Source organism: Euleptes europaea, chromosome 14 (assembly GCF_029931775.1).
Source record: "Euleptes europaea isolate rEulEur1 chromosome 14, rEulEur1.hap1, whole genome shotgun sequence".
NCBI lineage: Eukaryota > Metazoa > Chordata > Lepidosauria > Squamata > Sphaerodactylidae > Euleptes > Euleptes europaea.
The window spans coordinates 25,509,259-25,530,512 of NC_079325.1; the positions used below are offsets into that span (position 1 = coordinate 25,509,259).

General features: G+C 43.1%; 1 protein-coding gene across 1 annotated transcript in view; it reads right to left on the reverse strand.

Annotated features, from left to right (window-relative positions):
- The window catches only part of LOC130487413 (zinc metalloproteinase-disintegrin-like MTP9), a 52,929-nt gene that overhangs the window by 25,014 nt on the left and 6,661 nt on the right, over positions 1-21,254 (reverse strand). Inside the window, exons 4-10 of the mRNA XM_056860904.1 lie at positions 18,096-18,172; positions 16,854-17,046; positions 13,488-13,550; positions 8,977-9,048; positions 7,285-7,454; positions 4,317-4,401; positions 2,526-2,656 (exon numbers count right to left, since the gene is read on the reverse strand). Coding sequence (XP_056716882.1) covers positions 2,526-2,656; positions 4,317-4,401; positions 7,285-7,454; positions 8,977-9,048; positions 13,488-13,550; positions 16,854-17,046; positions 18,096-18,172 — 791 coding nt within the window. The remainder of the gene's footprint in view (positions 1-2,525; positions 2,657-4,316; positions 4,402-7,284; positions 7,455-8,976; positions 9,049-13,487; positions 13,551-16,853; positions 17,047-18,095; positions 18,173-21,254) is intronic.

Consider the following 21,254-nt stretch of genomic DNA (forward strand, 5'->3'; position numbering starts at 1 on the left):
TTAGACAACGACCAGCTAATGGACAAATATTTTGCTGTTTATTGGTTTCACTGTGGACCGGTTTAGATGATGTGGAAGTGGGTGAACTGTCACCCAATGCAAAATGTCTTCACAGTTAGGGCTGTGCAAAAAAAAAAAAAAATCGTTAAAATTCAAGTTCGGGTTTATTGGTCCTGATTTTTTGGGGGAAAAGCCGAAAAGCCGAATTTCCCATTCCGGTAAATATGAGAATTTTGCTTTTTTCCAGGGTTTCCTGAAAAATCCGGGTCCAATAAAACCTATGGGGATTTCTGTGGCTCCTGGGGGGCATTTTTGCAGATAAAGATCCCACATTTTCAGGGTACCTAGAAGGGACTCTCCTTGCAAAAACCCCCAAGTTTGGTAAAGATTGGGTCAGGGAGTCCAGAGTTATGGGGTCTGGAAGGGGTCACCCCATACTCCTCCATTGAAAAGCATTGGCAAAGTGGCTGTAGTCAGATTCTTTAGTGCGATCTTTGCTATGTATCTCAATGGAGAAGCCAGGCTTCAAACAGTGGGAAAGTTCACCCTGCTCCTCCATAGAGATACAATGTATCCAGATACATTGGATATCTTGGAGGATACAAGAATCTAACTACAGCCACTTTGCCAATGCTTTTCAATGGAGGAGGATGGGGGTGATCCCTTTCAGACCCCATAACTCCAGACCCCTGACCCCTTCCAGACCCCATCACCTCAGACCCCTAGGAGCCGTAGAAAGCCATTCCTGAAAAAGCCAAATTTTAATCCAACTTTTTCAGGAACAGCAAATTTGGATTTTGCGGACTCGGTAAACCCAAACCAGAAATTTACCGAAATGCCATTTTCCCGGTATTTTTCCAGTTTGGTTTTTATCGAATGCACAGCCCTATTCACAGTGTAGCTTTGTGTTCCCAATTGCATTCTCAATGTGTACCAATGGGGAAACAAGCACAAAACCAAATTCTTTCTCATTCATTTTGGTTTTTTCCCATCTGCTTCTATTGTAGGAACAACAGAGTGCAACAAATGGGGCTACTTTTCTAATTGTTTTCCAAAGGAATGCATTCATACCCAAGCATGGAAGGTAACTGTGCTCTAGCTGTACCTGTAGCCATCACTCAGATTCTGTAACCTGTGGCCAACTCAGCTGAAGACCATATGAGGACCACTACCTTATTCTAACCGCCAGTATTTTTGCTTCCTCTTTCAGTTCTCACAGGGATGCTGAGCCAGACATAGAAACACGCAGAGGCAAGTTCTTTCCCCCTCATTCCATCCCATCAACAAGTCTCAGTACAGTGCACAAAATCTTTCTATGAAACAACTTGATCTCTTTTACTTTTGGGGGGAAAATCTGATTGAAGGGAAAGATGATAGAGGCCTATAACATCAGGTATGATCAGGAATCATTCGTCTGAGGAACCTGTAGTATAAGGATCCAACCAAGATGGACCCCCAATTATTGGAAGCTGTGCAGTGGGCAAAAGTCCATAACCCACTCCCTACAGTAGCCAAAGCCTGCTACTTTACTACTAAGGGCAGAAGAGTAAGGATGCTGGGAGATCTACACACAGATCTCTCAAATGTCTTCCCTTGGCACCAGGGGAAAGGAAGAGATTCAGATGCAGCAACAGTCCAGGAGAAGGGAAGGCTTAATCCCGTCCCCCAAATCAACCTCAAATGCCTCCCAGAAGATGTTATTTGACCCACTAGGGAAATCATATAAGTTACCTCCATGTTGTCCAGGGGGAGAGTATTTGAAGTCAGGATTGCAGCATGTGTATGTGTGTGGGGGAGTATTAAACCTGCCTCCCTGCCATGCTGTGGCTCTGATCCAAATAACCCTGTAGCTACTACCTACCAACAGAACACACATCTCAAAGTATCTCATTTACTTTGGCCCTGATATAGTATAGCCCGATCTCGTCAGATCTCAGAAGCTAAGCTGGGTCGGTACTTGGAAGGGAGACCACCAAGAAAGAATCTGCAGAGGAAGGCTGTGGCAAACCACCTCTGCTTAATCACTTGCCTTGAAAGCCACACCAGGGGTCTCTATAAATAGTCTGCTATTTGCAGCACTTTAGAGTGGTGGCAAGTGTGGTCAAGTCACAGCTGATTTATGGTGACCCTGTAGGGTTTTCAAGGCAGGTGACATTCAGAGATCGTTTGCCATTGCCTGCCTCCATGTGGAGTGAGAGAGTCCTGAGAAAACTGTGTCTGGCCCAAGGTCACCCAGCAGGCTTCATGTGGAGGAGTGGGGAATCGAACGCGGTTCTCCAGATTAGAATCTGCCACTCTTAATCACTGCACCACGCCGGCTCTATGAAGCACTTTACACACAGAAAAGTTTCAGGCTCATGTTTCTGCAGAGATTGATCGCTTTTACCCATTAGACAGATAATTGCCCCATAACAAGGCCCCATCTGGGCTGGAGCCCTATACAGTGCCTGCTTAATTCAGCCCCACATTAGCAACAAACAGGTTTTAGCAGACTCCTTTGGTGTGTACAATGCCAATCACATTACCTGAGCTCTGCTGCCATGATACAAGAGGCTGAATTGCACGTACAGAGATCGGAGTCATGATTCATGCCAAAGTTATGACCCATTTCATGGGCCATAGTGGCACCGATAGCAATTGGGTTTCTGCTGTGATCCTGAAGAAAGGAGAACAGTGAAGCTATTGTTAGGCTCCTGGGAAACAGAAAAGGGCCATTATTTATCAATGACTCACACCCACAAGAGATAATATTCTGGCCCACGTTTAGCTGTTTGCATTTGACAAGGTTCCATGCTTCTCTCGGGCAAAAATGTCCCGGCAAAGCAAAATGAAAGGGAACAGGTAATAAACAACCCAATAAATGCATTGGCTGAAGATCAATCGCATTTCTTTCCAAGGAAGTTTCATTACGAGTAAGACCTGCAGCTACCAAGTGCCAATGCTGAGGCTATTTGAGGACGGCAAGGCAGGAATCAAGCCCCCCACCGCCGCATCATTTCTGGACCCACAGATTATGGAGCATCCCCTTCCTGAAAGCATTTGTGGGACATTTTTACCTGAACTTTATACTGGATGTAAAGTGTTGCTAAGCTGCTTTGGGGAGCCAGTTTTTGGCTGAAAAGTTAGCTAAATATTCCTTCCCATATGCACCTGAAAGCAGCATCAGAGACCCTTCTTCGGGACACCCATCAACAGAAGTAAGTTGGCCAGTGACCAAAGAAAAGGCCTTTTCTACTGTTGACCCATAGCTTTGGAACATCTTCTTGCAGGAGGTCTCCTTATCATTGGTGCTGGACTGTCTGGCAAAGAACCTTTCTGTGTGCTTTGTGAGATTTTGATTCTGAGCCCTCCACCATTGTGTTTTAGGATTACCTTTGAGATGATTATCTACTGCCTTCTCTCTCTTCAGTCAGGTTTTAATTTGATGACCGAGTATTTGGTGGTTATGATAATCTGGAATTTGGTCAGGTTGATTTGCTAGCAGCTTTAAAACAGTTTATTGGGAAAGCTGGATATAAATCAGTTCAGCATATAAATTTTAAAAATGTAACAAGCAACCAACCATGAGCTAAACAAAATATAGCCCACCAAGCCATGTGTAATAAATAAACCTCCTACTTTTGCTGCCAATCTGAGATGGCAAAAGGAGAGCTTGTCAAGGGTCTGACATATACCACAGTGCATGGCTGGTAGGCTGCATTTGTCTTGATGTATCACACATTTTGCTGATCAAGATTCAAGAGACAACTAGGCAATGCCAGAATTCAGAATAAAGGGAAATGCTACACAGCCAATTACAAAATGACTGTGCCATATACAACTTCAAATTGAATTTACAAAACTCAATAATGTGCTGCATTTATCAATCCCCCCTTTTTATATATGTCTATTTTTATATGTTGGCATTTTCTAGTTCATGAGCCATGAGGAAATGCAAGATATAAATTCTTTAATACTTTGATAAAATAAACAAGCCAAAGGGATCCAGTTCTCAGTGACACTTTGAGCATACCCACACCACAAATTAATTTGATGTCAACTTTATCTGGACAGGAATGGCATCCCTTCAAGAACTTATTTTGTGAGGAATAGACCATTGAGAATTATGTTACACTCTCATGCCTAGTGAGGTGCGCATGCTTACCCACCCACACACGAACTACATTTCCTGTCATTCTATGGGAAGATGGAGCCATGGCAGTCGAATCGCTTTAGGCTTGTAATATAGGTGTGCCTTCCTATTCACCTTCTTTGAGCATTAGTCTGCAAGAGTTGGCTTGTCCCCTGAACTTCCTAATTCCAAAATCAAAACCAACCTGAACAATCCCTGCGGAGTGAGTCTGACTGCACATGGTTCCCACAAAGGCCAATCCTACTGTTGGTCCAGTGAAGTCAATCCCCCTAGAAGGAAAAAGAGGTGCAAATCAGATTTGGAGCACATGTTACAGCCATCTTAATTATTGCATTACTTGTGAAACCTATGAGTGCCAGAGGTCCTCCAACTCTACTAATGGAGATGCAGACAAAATACATAGATTCAGATTTATTAATACAGCATAAGCCAATAAAAACACGTGTCATTTATACAAAAGGTAAAAAAAATTCAGCATTCCTAATTAAATTTTCCAAATAATGTATAATAGACTAAAATTGACCAAATTATGATTTATCTAATTGCAATTGCCCAAAATTAGGGGTCGAACTTTATATGCTATTGCACAAAATTTGGCTACCTGTTTTGCCATCTGAGCATTCCCTTCCCAGAGGAGACTCTTAATTCTCCCTTAATCTGAGCTGACTGCGATTTGCCTGAGCAGGGGGATGATTGGCTTACAACGAGCTTCCTCATAGAAGGAGCACCTGAGCAAAACATGCTCTATACACTCCAATCCCCCCAATTTACAAGGGCACACCCATTCTGTTATTGGAAGCTTCTTAAATCTGCCTTGTAAAATTGCCAAAGGTAAGGCGGAGCTTCTCGCTAGAGTGAAAGCTCTCCCTTGCTTGTTCAGTTCTATGAATGATAGCTATTCTGCTGGTGCTTGAAATACAAAATACATATATAATTATTGTCGAAGGCTTTCACGGTCAGAGTTCATTTGTTCTTGTAGGTTATCCGGGCTGTGTAACTGTGGTCTTGGAATTTTCTTTCCTGACGTTTCGCCAGCAACTGTGGCAGGCATCTTCAGAGTAGTAACACTGAAGGACAGTGTCTCTCAGTGTCAAGGGTGTAGGAAGAGTAATATATAGTCAGATTGCAGGACAATACTCAGCTCAAACCCAACCCCTTTCTGACTATATATTACTCTTCCTACACCCTTGACACTGAGAGACACTGTCCTTCAGTGTTACTACTCTGAAGATGCCTGCCACAGTTGCTGGCGAAACGTCAGGAAAGAAAATTCCAAGACCACGGTTACACAGCCCGGATAACCTACAAGAACGAACATATATAATTAATTGCAGCTGTTATTTCCCTCATAATTAAGTGACATAAAATAATAGCCACAGAGCAAGAGCTGTGGATCAGTGGCAGAGCCAATGCTTTGCCTGTGGAAGTCCCCAGCTTCAGGACCCTGGTATCTCCAGTTAAACAATGGCAGTTGTTGGGGAAGGACCTTGGAGGGGCCATAGCTCAGTGACAGAGCATCCACTTTGCATGCAGAAGGTCCAAGGTTCAATCCTCAGCATCTCCAGTTAAAAGGTCCAGGAAGTAGGTGACCTGAAAGACCTCTAGCTGAGACCCTGGAGAGTTGCTGCTAGTCAATACTGACCAATGGTCTAAGGCAGCTTCATGTGCCTGAAATCCCGGAGAGCTGTGGCTAGTCTGAATAGAGAATACTCAGTTAAATGGACCAAAGGTATTGGCTTAGTATATGGTTGTTTCATGTGTTGACATATGTCAACCTAGCATATGACTCTGAACAGTTATCAGGATTCACTGTAGACACATTTTGGTATTAACTCCTAATACTAAATTTGCCTTTTTCATATTCACGTTCAGACATCTTGGGAGCATACCAGTATTATGAAAATCACCAGTAGGGGAGGGGGCAGAGATTCAGATTAAGAATGCCTCAAATATCATTTAGAACCAGCCCACAATCAAAAAAGGCTCAAGAATGGTAAATAAACAGATCTTTCCCTATTTTCATTTCATGCTTATGGGTGAAGCAGGGGTTCTGTTCTAGTGGTGCAAAGTACAACTAATTAATTTATTAATTTATTAATGAATTAGAATAATGCAAGCTCAGCTCAGTCATGCATAGAGAAAAGAACAATTGTACAAAGAGCACAGCTCGTCTCCCCAAGCCAGGCACTTGAATCTGATGAATTGTCTCAGTGGTAACAAATTTCAAAAAAGTGGTGTGATGCTGTACCCGCACTCTCCCTCTTTTTAATTACGGTACATCCCTTTAGGACCATCCCTTCCCATTACTGGGACCGCTTCCAAAAGTAAGTAATACTGAGCAACAAGGCAAAGTACAGTGGAGCATTATGGAGTGTCATTCCCTAACTACTAAGCCGCTGCAAACACCTTTGTCTCAGATTTAAAATGAAGAAGTAGGGCTTCCGTTCAAGGAAGATGGGAATGTTACCACACAGTGTTAGTCTTTTAGAAATTGAACAGTGCTCTCACTTCCCCTTGAGAATACCCTGAGAACACAGGCCAAAACTGTTCTTGAAAGTATATGGCATAGAGTTACCAGCTCCAGGTTGAGAAATTCCTGGAGATTTTGGCGTGGAGCCTGAGGAGGGAGGGTATGAGGAGGGGAGGATGCTCAGTGGGATATAGGGTTGCCAGATTCTGTAAATTGGCTGTTGGCTGGTGGGGGAAGCAGGGGAGCTAAATGGGGAACGATCCACACATACACAGTAATGGGGACACTCTAGCATGTCCCTCTAAAAACTCTATTGAAACCATAGAGTTTTTGGAGAAATATGCTAGAGCATCCCCGTCACTTCTGGGTTTACCCCCAGAAGGGACATTATTGCGTGCTGCACGCTCATAAATTGCCCCCCACCCCCTGAAGCTCCTGCTGGTGGCAAAGGGGGACCTGGCAACCCTACTGGGATATTATGCCAATGAGCCCCCCCCCCCCAAAAAAAACAGCCACTTCCTCCAGGGAACCTGAACTCGGTAGACTGGAGATCAGTTGCAATTCCAGGAGATCTCAGGCCCCACCTGGAGGTTGGCAACCTTAGGTTTCTAGTAGTCTTCTTGCTCCATCATTAGACACACAGCTGGCTGCACTCACTCCCTGTGACTGCCATGAGACATACGTGAGTAACTGGGCATTGTCATTCTTCTTCCGCTTCAGCAGATCTGATGTCCTCCACTCTGCAAATCGGTCTAAAGTGATGCCAGAGGCAGCGTCCACAACAATCTTGTCCCCATCAGACCAAATTTCTAAGCCAATCAAAGCTACATAAATGTTTAAGGCCTTGTAAACCTGTGGGAGCACAGAACATGAAAAATACTCTGTGGAACTTTTTTTGGCTTATATACAGATGAAATTGCACATGTTTTGAAATAATTGTGTAAGATTCCTGACTTAAATTGTATCAGCCAACCATGCCTGAATTGCTGAACTGACTGGCTTCACCTCTCTTGGGAACTTAGCCTGAGTGATTTTTCCCACCTATACCCCCTGAAGTCCAGGCAGAAAATTTTTTGGAACAAGTTCGAGATCTGATTGGTGTTCACAAAGCATACCACAGACAGCTAGATCCAGCTTTGTTCTACTGTTTGTGTAGGCTCTGTTCTCACCAAGATGGTCAGTCTGTACCTTTGCCACACCACTTCAGAATGCAGGCAGAAACTCATGTGATGGAATGCTCCTCCACAGGCGTGCCAAGAGCCACTATGAGCCCCCAGATAAAGATTCCACCTGCCCCCCCATCATACCTTGATCCAAATCAACTATTATGACAAATGACTTGTCTCGCTGTTACCATACATCTATAATAATAAAACAATCCACATGTCTGTCCCCGCATTACATCAGAATATAAAACTAGGAATCTCAAAATTGGCCACCAGTAGGGTTGCTAGGGCCCCTGTCTCCTCCAGCAGGAGGTTTTGGGGGCAGAAGTGAGCTAAAATTGCACGCTCGCACGGCCGCACCGACCTGATCACAGCACTTCTGGTTAACACCCAGAAGTGCAACATTGCAATGGGGCCTTTACCACTCAAACTGGGAGTTTGAGTGGAAAAAGGCTCGTTGAGATGCTGCACTTCCAGGTGTAAACGCATCGCAAGGGGCCATTTACCACTCAAACTCCCAGTTTGAGTGGTAAAAGCCCCCTTGCGATGCGTTTACACGTGGCAGTGCCACATGGGAGTTTGAGTGGTAAATGGCCCCTTGCAATGTGTCACTTCCGGGTGTAAATTGGAAGTGACATGGTGCGGCGTGCAGGCGCAAGTGCATGCGATGCCCGCCGACCCTCAGCTGGTCGACAGGCAGCCAGGTGGATTGGCAGGGGGTTGCCCACCACCACCTGGCACTTTGCAACCCTAGCCACCAGCTTCAAGATGATCATGGGATGATCCAGGGCCAAAAATGAAAGGAATCAGAATATCCTGGCCCAGGTAATCTTCAGACACACACACACACACACACACACACACACACACACACTATTGGCAATGGAAGCTAATCTAAGTTTATTCATTTAATAACAATGAACATTACCGGTAAATGCTTTTTGAATATCTCTCCTTTTAATGCACAGATGGCCAACTAACAGGCCTAATCCAGCACCTGAGCATTAGTTTTGGTAGTCCTACCAAATACAATAAATTAATAACAATAAGAACAATAATAATCACAACAACAATAATAATAAACAAAAGTAATCTTACCATATTTATATAATTGTATATTTCAAATAAATGCAATAAATAAATAACACTTAATAACAATAACATTTATTAATAATAATTAATAATGAATAAACAAAAGGTAACCTTACCACGTTTATATAATTGACAATTTCAAATATTCTTGTCCTTACGTTGTTAAGACTGCGGCCGTATCTCCTAAACTGCAAAAGCAAGCATTAAAGAGATGACAAGAGAGAGAGGAGAAAGTTAAAAGTATGGTGAGAAAGGAATCCCAGGAAAGTCTACTCGGAATTCTACTCAAGTCTATTCAGTTGGAATTACACCCAGGAAAGTGTTCTGAGGATTACATTGGAAGCCATCTAATCCTGAATATTTGCTAAAGTGAAAACTGCAAGACAGCAGGTTGGAAAAAGACCTCTTCCTGATCCTGGCCCTAAGTGAGACATTAAAGAACCTGCAAACAGGATGTATAATATTCCTTAGAACCGACATTCGACTATCCTAACCAGTATGTTCTCTAGGGCTATTGTGGGGGGGGGGGGAATTCAGGAAAATTCAGGTTCTGGTTTATTGGCCATTTTGGGGAGGGGGAAAATCCAAATGCCAAATTCCCTATACTAGTAAAGGCAGGAATTCGGCTTTAAATTTAGGATTCCTGAAAAATTCGGCCATTTAAACCCATTAAACCAATTTCATGGCTTTTTGCGGCTCCTGGGGGGGGGCATTTTTGCAGGTAGCGGTCCCAAATTTTCTGGGTAGCTAGAAGGGACTCTCCTTGCAAGAACCCTTAAGTTTGGTAAAGATTGGGTCAGGGGGTTCGGAGTTATGGGGTCTGAAAGGGGTCTCCCCCATCCTCCTCCATTAAAAAGCATTGGCTGTAGGTAGATTCTTTAGTGCGATCTTCGCAATGTATCTTAGCAATGGAGCAGCCGGGCTTTAACCGGTGGGAAACGTATCACTGTATCTCTATGGAGGTGCAAGGTAAACATTCCCAACGTTTAAAGCCCAGCTTCTCCATTGGGATACATTGTAAAGATCACATTAAAGAGGATGAACACAGCCGCTTTGCCAATACATTTAAATGGAGGAGGATGGGGGCGACCCCTTCCAGACACCATAACTCCGGACCCCTGACCCAATCTTTACCAAACTTGGGGGTTATTGCAAGGAGTGTCTCTTCTAGCTACCCTGAAAATTTGGGACCTCTAACTGCAAAAATGCCCCCCACCCCCCGGAGCCCTGGAAAGACTTTCCTGAAAAAGCCCGATTTTCAGGAATGGCAAATTCGGCTTTGCCAACCTCCCAGTTTTTGCGGATTTGGTAAACCCGAACAAGAAATTTACCACAATGGCATTTTTCTGGTATTTTTTCGGTTCAGTTTTTACCGAATCAACAGCCCTAATGTGCTCTAATCAATATCTCTTTCATCAGAGAATAATGATGAAGTTATGGAAGTCTTAAAAGTTTGTGACTTTGCAGTACCATCTGTCCTGTGTGTTCACAAGCTAGGAAAGCCTCTCTGTTTTTCTGTGAGTAGGGTTCCCAGTTCCAGGTTGGGAAATACCTGGAGATTTTGTGGGTGGAGCCTGAGGAGAACAGGGTTTGGGGAAGGGACTTCAGTAGGGTATAATGCCATACCCTATGCCTTCCAAAGTGACCATTTTCTCCAGGGGAACTGATCTCTGTCGCCTGGAGCTCAGTTGTAATAGTGGGAGATCTCCACCCACCACCTGGAGGTTGGCAACCCTATCTGTGAGGAGGGTTATGAGTATAAAGTAAGGTTATACATTAACTGATCTCTGTCTCCTGGAGCTCAGTTGTAATGATTGTGAGGGGAAGTGTAAACAAATAATATAAATATATCTGATGAGGTGGTGTGGGAAATGAGGACAGAGGGAGGGAATCACATTGAGCAGCCTGAAGCTCCTACCACTGATTTGGCATCCAGACTTAGGCAAAATGTTTTTCAGTGTGCTATTTGTGCAGCACATTTCATTGCCTGGAATTAGGGCTGTCAGACCTCCCACTATTGCTACATCACTCCTGGGGGAAACCTCCCACTATTGCTATGTCACTTCCGGTTTTCCCTGTGATCTCACTTCCGGGTTTTCCCCAGAAGTGATGTAGCAACGTCATCACTGACATCGCTCACACCCCATGTCCCCACAACATCAGCAACGCCATCACTGACATCGCACACACCCCATGTCCCCACCCCCAACCCTACCAGGAATTAATCTCTACTTAATTTACTATCAGACTTTTTAAACACTTCCCCAGGGCATGACTGGATTTGCAATATTTAAGCCAGGGGGAAACCCTGAAGTTACATACTTCTGCCATTTCCAGTTGTGTATAAACCTCAGACACTTCATGGTTAATCTGAATTTTTTCTTCTTCATATACCAGCTAAGCTAGATGGCAAGCCCACCTTGATTAATATGATCATGATTGATATTCGACCACCAGCTAGCGGGGCTTGAAATGAGTTGGATCAAATGGCTCCATTCCTCTAAGTGAAGAGTCCTTCCAACTATCCCTAGAATTCTAGAGTCGAAAGGAGCTACGCTGAGCTTCTAGTCCAACCATCTGCTCAAAGCATGAAATCCAAAGGTAGGATATTTGCAACAGATGGCTGTCCAGCATCTGCTTGAAGACCCATAGTCAAGGACAGCCCTTCTCCCACGTAATTGCTTCCATTGGCCAACAGTTCCTCCCAACAACAAGTTTCTCATAATGTTCAACTGAAATGTACACTCTTGAACTTCATTTGTTTTAATTCTGATTTAGGTACGTCTTATGGCAGACTATATAGTATGGGAAAATCCAGATATATTGATCCTAAGTGAACCTGCTGAACCGTTTTAAATCCCTTGAGGTTTCTGTGAGATATGTTTTTTACAAAGGATAAGTGGATTCATAGTCCCAATGGAGTCTGCCTCAAAGAGAGCAGCAGAGAAAGATCTAGGTTTCCTCTAACACTTACGGAAAAAGAAACAGCTGATCTTGTGAAAATTATTTTAAAGGAAATTGGTTTAGGGGCAGATGTCATTTTTACTTTCGGCAGTCATTTAAGGGTTAGTTACTTCCTTCTGACAACTGAACGCAAAGCCATCCCACAGCCATATATAGCTACATTCTTGTCTTGGAGGAAAGAACTGCTGCATCTCTGTTATTCGGCACGATGCACTTCTGATGTGACAGAAACAACCAACTAATCTGGCTGGTTTCAGAATGATGAAATCAACAGCTTTATAATAAAATGCGTAACTGAATAAGGATTTTTCACTGAATTAAAACTTTGTAAATATGACCCTTATAGAGTAACTGTAAAAAGTTACTCTATAACTTCTAAATCCATTGAAGTCAATAGAAGGGTATGACTCCGCTGAAAATTGTATTATTAGCTCCCAGTGAAAACATTCTGGAAGTTTACCTGCCTTTCTGTACAATCAGCACACAATATAGCACCAGCCCACAAATCAGTAATCTACAAACCATCCAATACATATACTTCTTTGTTTTCTCTTAGAACATAGGCACAACCCAGAAAAAAGATATAAATTTTTCAGTTATTTCCATTAGGGATAATAAAGGATGTTCTTAAGTCTTCCAGTGAACTCAGTTGTACTTAAAAATGTTGAACTCTGGTGGGGTCATGCACCACATAATTAAACTATGAAATTATAGAGAGGTAGTAGGAGACCAGAGTTCAAATCCCTCTTCAGCCATGAAGCTCAGTGGGTGACTTTGGCCAATCACACTCTCAGCCTGACTTCTCTCACAAGGTCGCTATGGAGGTAAAACAGAGGGATAGAACAGAGGGATGGAGAACCATCTGGTCTGCTTTGTGCTCCTCACAGTATGGGTGGGACCAAAATGGCTAGAGAGAATTCATGGCCACAGGAGATGGGTGACGGCTACTAACATTTTAAACGTATTATTTAAAGTCATGGAAGATATGCCTATCAATGCCTTATTAGCCATGACAGTTCAGTGATGAGCCAGTGTGGTAAGTGTTGGACTAGTAACTGGAAGACCCAGATTCAAATCCCCACTCATGCCATGGAAGCTTGCTGGGTACCTTTGGGCCAGTCACACTCTCTCAGCCTAACCTACCTCACAGGATTGATGTGAGGATAAAATGGAGAAGAGAATGATGGAAGCCGCTTTGGATCCCCATTGAGGAGAAAGGTGGGGGTAGAAATGAAATAAATAGGGCAATGGAGCTAGCATGGTTATGATATGGGTGCTGGGCTAGGATCTGGGAGACCCAGCTTCAGACTCCCACCCAGCCACAAAAGCTTACAGGCAGACCTTAGGTCAGTCATTCTGTCTCAGACCAACCTCCTGTTGTGAGGATAAAGTGGAGAATAATGGACCATTGTATACAGTCCTGAGTTTCTGAGAGAAAGAACGGAATAGAAATGCACTCAATAAATGAATAAATAATCCCAGAGGCTCAGTTAAAAAGGCAGCCAAAGAAGGCGATTGCCATGTTGTTCTACTTGTGAGGTTGCCAGAGGGCTGCTGTAGGACTAGATGGTCTGATCTAGCCTGGCAATTCTTATGTTAACTTCCCAGTAAAAATGGCATCCTGTACAGAATAAAAAAGGAAACCATTAAACAGAATACTTACCACTCTGATGTCCGTAGCTATGTAAAGTTCCACATACTTCTTGGCCTTCAGATATGCTTGCTTCTGAAGACAAATATAAAGCGATGATTGTTCACAGGTTTGCTGATGCACCACCCACTCACCCCCAAGATAACAAGGAATGCCAGATCATCAGATGCACACGAACCAGGAAACCACTGAATTGTTCCATTTAGAATCATAGAATCATAGAGTTGGAAGGGACCACCCGGGTCATCAAGTCCAACCCCATATATAAGGTTAGAGCTTGTTAAAGGTATAAGGTATACAAAGCTATATAAAGACTATTAAAGCTGCTTCTCATGACTGAATGAATAATGAAATGGAGTACTAGAAAGTCATGGTAGCTACCAAGACATTGGGTTGGGTTGTGGGAGGGGTTTTGCATTAAAATTCTGCTAAAATATGGCAGTTTGGGGTATAATTTTTTCTGGTGAGTCACTTGGTGCATGTGTAAAATTATATCATGATTATATATTGCAAACTATGCTTAGTCACATGCAAATACCCAGAAGTGTCAAGGTCCCTTGCATATGTGGACAAGTATAACGCCTTGTCTAACTATAAACCAGGAAGCGATACATTGGTTGAGGAAGGGTTGTCTGAAAGAGAACTTAAGGGGGCTTTCACACATGATGAATAATGCACTTTCATTCCACTTTCAATGAACTTCAATGATCTCTGCAAGTGGATTTTGCTGTTTCACACAGTAAAATCCAGCTGCAATGTACATTGAAAGTGGATTGAAAGAGCATTATTCAGAATGTGCAAAAGCACCCTTATTCTGCCGTTTTGTGTGGCTGCTTGAAACCCTTCTCCGCCTTCTGCAGCCACTGTTCTCCCTCTCTGCCCCTTCTTTGATGCCACTTTTTCTCCCACTTTCTCCTTCCTAGATTGATGCCAGCTAATCAGGGATCACATAGTCAAGATGGTAACATCACACTGCATTGCTATGTGTGTGTGTGTGCTAAGTGCCGTCAAGTCGCTTCCGACTCATCGCGATCCTATGAATGAAAGTCCTCCAAAATGTCCTATCTTTGACAGCCTTGCTCAGATCTTGCAAACTGAGCGCTGTGACTTCCTTTATTGAGTCAATCCATCTCTTGTTGGGTCTTCCTCTTTTCCTGCTGCCCTCAACTTTTCCTAGCATGACTGTCTTTTCCAGTGACTCTTGTCGTCTCATGACGTGACCAAAATACGATAGCCTCAGTTTAGTCATTTTAGCTTCTGGGGTCAGTTCAGGCTTGATTTGATCTATAACCCACTGATTTTTTTTTGGGCAGTCCACGGAATCTGTAACACTCTCCTCCAACACCACATTTATAGCATTGCTATAATGCTTCCTATATCACAGTTGACCACAATCTGAATGCCTGAATATACTTTTACCCTCTTTTTTACACAATGTCACAAAAATTGTTGAAAGTGGAGCTTTCAGAAGCTGCCAAACATGTTTACAAAAGGCACCCTAATAAGAATTAGCCTGTTGTCCCTATTGTATGGAAATGGTCAAGTGTGCCCACCTCCCATGAACGTATGAAAGTGCCTTATACCAGTTCAGACTATTGGTCTACTGAGCACTGTACTGCCTAGTCAGATATTCTCTAATTTGTCATGAAAAGGCTTTTTCTAGCTCTACTGTCTAAACTCCTTTTGAAATGAAGCTGCTAGGGATTGAACCTGGGACTTTATTTGCGCCCTCCTCTGTTTACTGCCTTCTTGCCCAGCTTGCAGAATTTATGCAGGCATGTAATTGGAGACTGTGGGAAACATGATGTAGAATTTGATGGACCTTTGGTTGCATCTAGCCCAGCAAACAAAACTTTAGAGACCAGCTCTGAAAAAATACCATGGTAAACATTTGTGTAATATGCATTGCCTACTAGGTTGTATGGGGCATCTACATTTGCCCATGCTGAATGTTCAGATGAACAGCAAATTTTTTTTAAGCACAAAAGGCATTTCACTGTCACTTGAAGGTGCCAACTGAGCGCTAGAAATCAGTGGTAAGTTTGGGGGTCGGGGACATCCAAACAAAGGGAAATAGGCATCACAGCAACACCGCAAAGTCACTTATGGCACAAACCTAGAAGTTTGTAATCTTGTTGGCATGGCGTGCTAGGATTCCACCCAAACTCTGTGGTTTTACCATAGAGTTCTGGGAGAATCCTAGAGTATTGCACTGCCTATCCTTCCCCCTGCTGTTCTTCCAAGCAGTGGCAAACATTCCGATGCTCAGGGTGGGATGGTGTGAAACCTTGTTACCCTATTGCCATTATCAGATAACACTTTTAGGAAGAAGAGCCCTAAAGGGAAGTTGCTGCAGCAGCCATACTCAAGCAAGGTAGTTTCCACACAGGAAGAGGCATGTGTGGCTTTCCTGTTGCTACTGCAGTTGCTGATGCAGCACAGCAACAATGGGGCATCCACATGGCAGGCATCACCACAGTTTCCCCTGTCACATTCACTCGGCAGTAGCTATTCCCCTCTCTGCAGGCAACTGGGCCTTTTTTTTTTCTTTTTTTTTTTAAAGGACAATTGAATATCATTATATTAATATAACGTTATAACAATGTGCAACAGGTAATAGGTTTTCTGAATTCCCAGTTTTCATTTTCATTTCATTTGGTTGTAGAGCGATGCCTTTCTTTTATATCTCTGCAACAGAAGGGGTAGTGCCTTTTTAAAAAAAGAAAGAAAGAAAGAAACTGGGAATTCAGGGAACCAGTTACATGGTTTGTTATATCAATATAATGATGTTGAACCACCATTTTCTTTTTTTTTTAGCCCTGGCGGTGGCAGGAGGTAGCCATGAGGATAGTATCAAGGAAAACGGTTTGCCATGAGGGCAGGAAAATCCAAATTTTCCTTTTTTTCCCAGTGGGGAGGGCTGGAAAAAAGCATAGGGAATGCACACAGGCTTCCAATTCTCTGTAATTCTCATTTGTACACAGCATCGATGAAGTAAAAATGGGGCTCTATTATGCCTTACAGGGATACTCTCATATTCCTGGGTTGTGCCTACAGGGAACTTGATGAAGCTCATAGTTTTCTTTTCTTTCTTTTTTTGAGAAACAGCAGCTTCAGTATTTTCTTGTGCATCCTTATTTAATATTACATTATATATGGTCTTGTACAAAGAAAACACTTTCAAGGTGTTTTAAATAAACACCAAACCAATTTAAAAAAAAACCTTGTCACTTAGCACTTGACCAGTTATAATTTTCCCCCACTTCCCCTATATCATTTGGGAACAAAATATGCAAATTACTTTATATTGTCAATATTACAATGCAATCATTGTTCTCAAACAACTTCTCCAGTTTGAAGCTGTAGGGTGAAACTCACTTCCCTACTGGTACTCAGCCGGGAAACCTTTTTGAGGGGATCTTCTGATTCCCATGTGGTGTTGGTAACCCCACAGACCTTGGGGATCTCATCATTTTCAAGACTCTCATATTTGTAGACTGCATGTGCTTCACTGTCTAAGGCCTCCAAAGGTTCAATAAGGTACCTCTTGCCACGCAACTTAAAATATCCTCTGTAAAGAATTTGAAGACAATTTCAGAATAGGATAATGAGGAAAGATTCCCATTTCTATTTAATCAATCATTTAATTTCATTTAACTATATTTAATTAATCTATTCAATTGATCTATCATTAATGTCACATCAAGCAGGAAAAAAAAGAAAAGGGTTTACAATGTGCAGATGATACGATCAGCACATTGTAATAAAAATTCACAATGGTTTTAACAAAGCTCATGTTGTATATGTTTTCATTCCAGTATACTAAGCATGTTGCCAGTTTTCTTACAAACAAATAATCTGTTCTTCTGCCCTCCGATTCGTATTACAGATGTCAATGTGATCCCTGAGGCAAGATCCTACTCTCCTGACAGCCATTGGGAAGGGTCCACCAATAGCACAATGTAGAAGACATAATACATAGGAAACTGCCTTATAAAGTTAGCCCTTCAGTCCAACTAGCTCACAATTGCATACTCAAAGGGCTGCACCTCTTAAGGGTGTCAGGTAAAGGTACCTACTTTCCCAGTACCTGCTCCCTGAGATACTTTTAAACTGGAGATAGCAGGAAACCAGAGAACTTCTGAGCAAAATGTTCATGTGTATCATCAAGCCATGGCCCCATGCCCAGTCTCAGACCACATGATTCCTGGTTTCCCAGAAGTGCCAGCGACGCTCTAGCACTCTCACTCAAAAACTCTATGATTTCCACAGAGGGTTTTTTTGGAGGAATGTGCTAGATGATGCCAGCACTTCTGGGGTATACCCCCAGCCCCAACACAACGAAGCTCCCGCCGGTGGGGTCTGGGAATGTGGCAACCCTATCCATAGGTCACTGGCCTAGATCTTCAACCTCAGACAATATTGTTCATGATTGAAGACCTGGATCGTTGACAATGTAGAAACAGCAAAGCTGGGAGATACCAAAGATGCTTTTGTGGAGGTGCTGCTGTGCATTTACTATGTTTTAAGATGTATATCCCACCAAACTTGGTTCTTTTGAGTCCTCAGGAAAGCTAACAACCCATACAAAACAACAAAAATATTTTTGAGACATCTTACCTCAAGCCATGACACGCACTGATGCTTGCAGTAGAGTCACTATCATTTGGGATGTGACCTTGATAATAGCAGTGGTCCTATATAATGACAGAGGAGCACAATGTTAGACTGGATTGGTATTTGGGGAGCATCAGTGCAATTCCATTCTACAATTTAATACTACTGGAAGGCCAGGACTGGCCCAAATATGCTCCCTGCCACTAATTAAAGTGGGTTGTTCAGATGCACAAGCAGTAATTTGTGGGAGCAGCAAAAGAGCACTTGTACCTGTTGACTTCCTTTAATAGAAGAACTTCACACTGGATTGCATTCTGTGGATCAGATCTGGCCACCTTGCACTCTGCCACTTTACTTCATGGCCACATGCTGACTTCTTGTGTATACGTGTTAAGTGCCATCAAGTTGCTTCTGACTTATGGCGACCCTATGAATCAATGACTATCCTATCATTAACAGCTTTGCTCAGGTCTTGCAAACTGAGGGCCATGGCTTCCTTTTCAGAGTCAATCCATCTCATATTGGGTCTTCCTCATTTCATGCTGCCTTCAACTTTTCCTAGCGTTATTATCTTTTGCCTTCTCATAATGTGACCAAAGTACGATAGCCTCAGTTTTGTCATTTTAGCTTCTAGGGACAGTTCAGGCTTGATCTGATTTAGAACCCACTTATTTGTTTTTTTGGCAGTCCACGGTACCCATGACATTCTCTTCCAATACCACATTTCAAAGGAACCAATGTCCTTCCCATCTTATGCCAGGCTGGAAGATTGGTTTGGTTTTTTTAATATAATGTATTTACTGTGAGTGTTTCATCCTCTTATTTTCTTTGCTAATTATTTTTATTTGTTCATTTATTTTCATACTATTATTTATTATTTAAAACATTTTATGCAGCCTTTCTACCCAATCAGAGTCCACAAGCCAGCAAACATAAAAACATTTCAATAATTAAAATACAATTAAAATATGAAATTCAATTAAAAACACATAAACATCTCTAGAAGGAGGGCCAAAAACCATTATTGGGGGTATACCAGATGAAACTGAACATGAGTCAGCAGTATGATGAGGTAGCTTAAAAGGCAAATGCGATCTTGGGCTGTATCAACAGAAATATAGTGTCCAGATCACGCTAAGTGCTGGTATCACTTTATTCTGCTCTGGTTAGACCTCACCTGGAGTACTGTGTCCAGTTTTGGGCAACACAATTTAAGAAAGATGTAGACAAGCTGGAACGTGTCCAGAGGAGGGCAACAAAGATGCTGAGGGGTCTGGGTGGCAAGCTCTGCTGAGAGATGCACATTAAGGGTGGGGGGGACCCCTTTCAGGCCCCATATCTCAGCCCCCCATGACCCAATCTTTACAAAACTTGGGGAGTCTTTCAATAAACGTCCTTTGAAGCTCTGCCAAAAGTTTGGGACCTCTAACCCCAAAAATGCCCCCCCCCCCGAGCCGTGGAAAGGCGCGGTTGTGTTTTTAATGGCTTTATTCGGCCGAATTTTTTTCCGAACTTTGAATTCCCGCCGAATTGAACGGATCCGAAGTGGGGGAGTTCGGACTTCGGCACGTACCGAACCCACAAGGGCCAAATTCGGCCGAATCCGAACTGTACCGAATTTTTTTGTTGTTGACAGCCCTAACTAGCTCCTACCTTGGATTGCCAGCTCCAGGTTGGGAAATACTGGGAGATTTTGAGGGTGGAGCCTGAGGAGGGCGGGGTTTGGAGAGGGGAGGAACTTCAATGCCATAGAGTCCAATTCCCAAAGCAGCCATTTTCTCCAGGGGAGATTGGCAGTGGCTCTCTAGGTTGTCTTGGGAAGGGGAAGGGGCTCAGTGATAGAGCATCTGCTTGGCATTCAGAAGGTCCCGGGTTCAATCCCCGGCATCTCCAGTTAAAGGGACTAGGCAAGTAGGTGATGTGAAAGACTTTTGCCTGAGACCCTGGAAAGCCGGTTTGAGTAGACAATACTCAGTAGACTTTGATGGACCAAGGGTCTGATTCAGTACAAGGCAGCTTCATGTGTTCATGTGTAATTTAAAAAGGAACTTGACACAGTGGCTGCCTTTGTATTATAAGTGAACTGATTCTTGTGGGCCAAAAAAACCATCTGGAATAAACCTCAACGAATCTGTTGTGGGGGTCGCCCATGGGGGCCAAATATCTTATTTTAGAATGCCACATGGTTAGGTATAATCAGTTCCACAGCCTTTCTTCTAGGAATTCTAGATGCAAGCAGCCATGGTGTATGGCAGCTTCTGAGTAGGAAATGTTTCTATTGCCAAATGTTTCTATTTCTTTTAGATAGCCAGCTTACGTCAATTAATGGGCCTGCCGCTTGATAAAGGATTAGGAAATAATGCAGAAGTTACACAACATGGCCCTGATTCAGTGCCCATTAGTTGCATTTAAGTCCTGCTGAAATCCATAGGACTAAGTTAGTCCAATTAACTTCAGGGGGGCTTAGTTGCTCTGGACTGGGGCCCAGGAGATTTATATGGAACAGAGTGGTAAACTACAGCACTGCAGTCAAAGTTCTGTTCATGACTTGAGTTCAAACATGATGGGAGTCGGTTTCAGGTAGCTGGCTCAAGGTTGACTCAGCCTTCCATCCTTCCAAGGTTGGTAAAATGAGCACCCAGCTTGCTGGGGGTAAAGTGTAGATGACTGGGGGAGGCAATGGCAAACCACCTCGTACAACATAGTCTGCCTAGTAAACATTGTGATGTGATGTCACCCCATGGTGCTTGCACAGGGGACTACCTTTACCTTTTTAACATTTTCAGGACTGGCATCAACAATACTCAGATCCTGAGTATTCTTGTAGTTCTGTTCATCCCATCTCAAATTTGACCAAGGCAGTAGCCTTCATGGAGCCCTGCCTACTGAGTCACGAGCCCCTACGGAGCTGCCATTCTTTTTTGCTGCTTTGTAAAGAACAAGTGTTCCCTGCTCCTTGTCTTTGCCTATGGCAAGGCATGGTCACTCAGAAGTAACCTTTAGCACAGGCAGGTTCAGAAAGCCCCTTGCCTTCTCACTATCACACTCTCTCTCCCTATATGACCATCCCCCAAACTCCTGCCAATAAGGCCTTCATTGTCCTAGCCATGTGCTTGCAGTGGAACACCCGTTCTCTTCAAGAAAGCTAATCCTTTGCGAGAA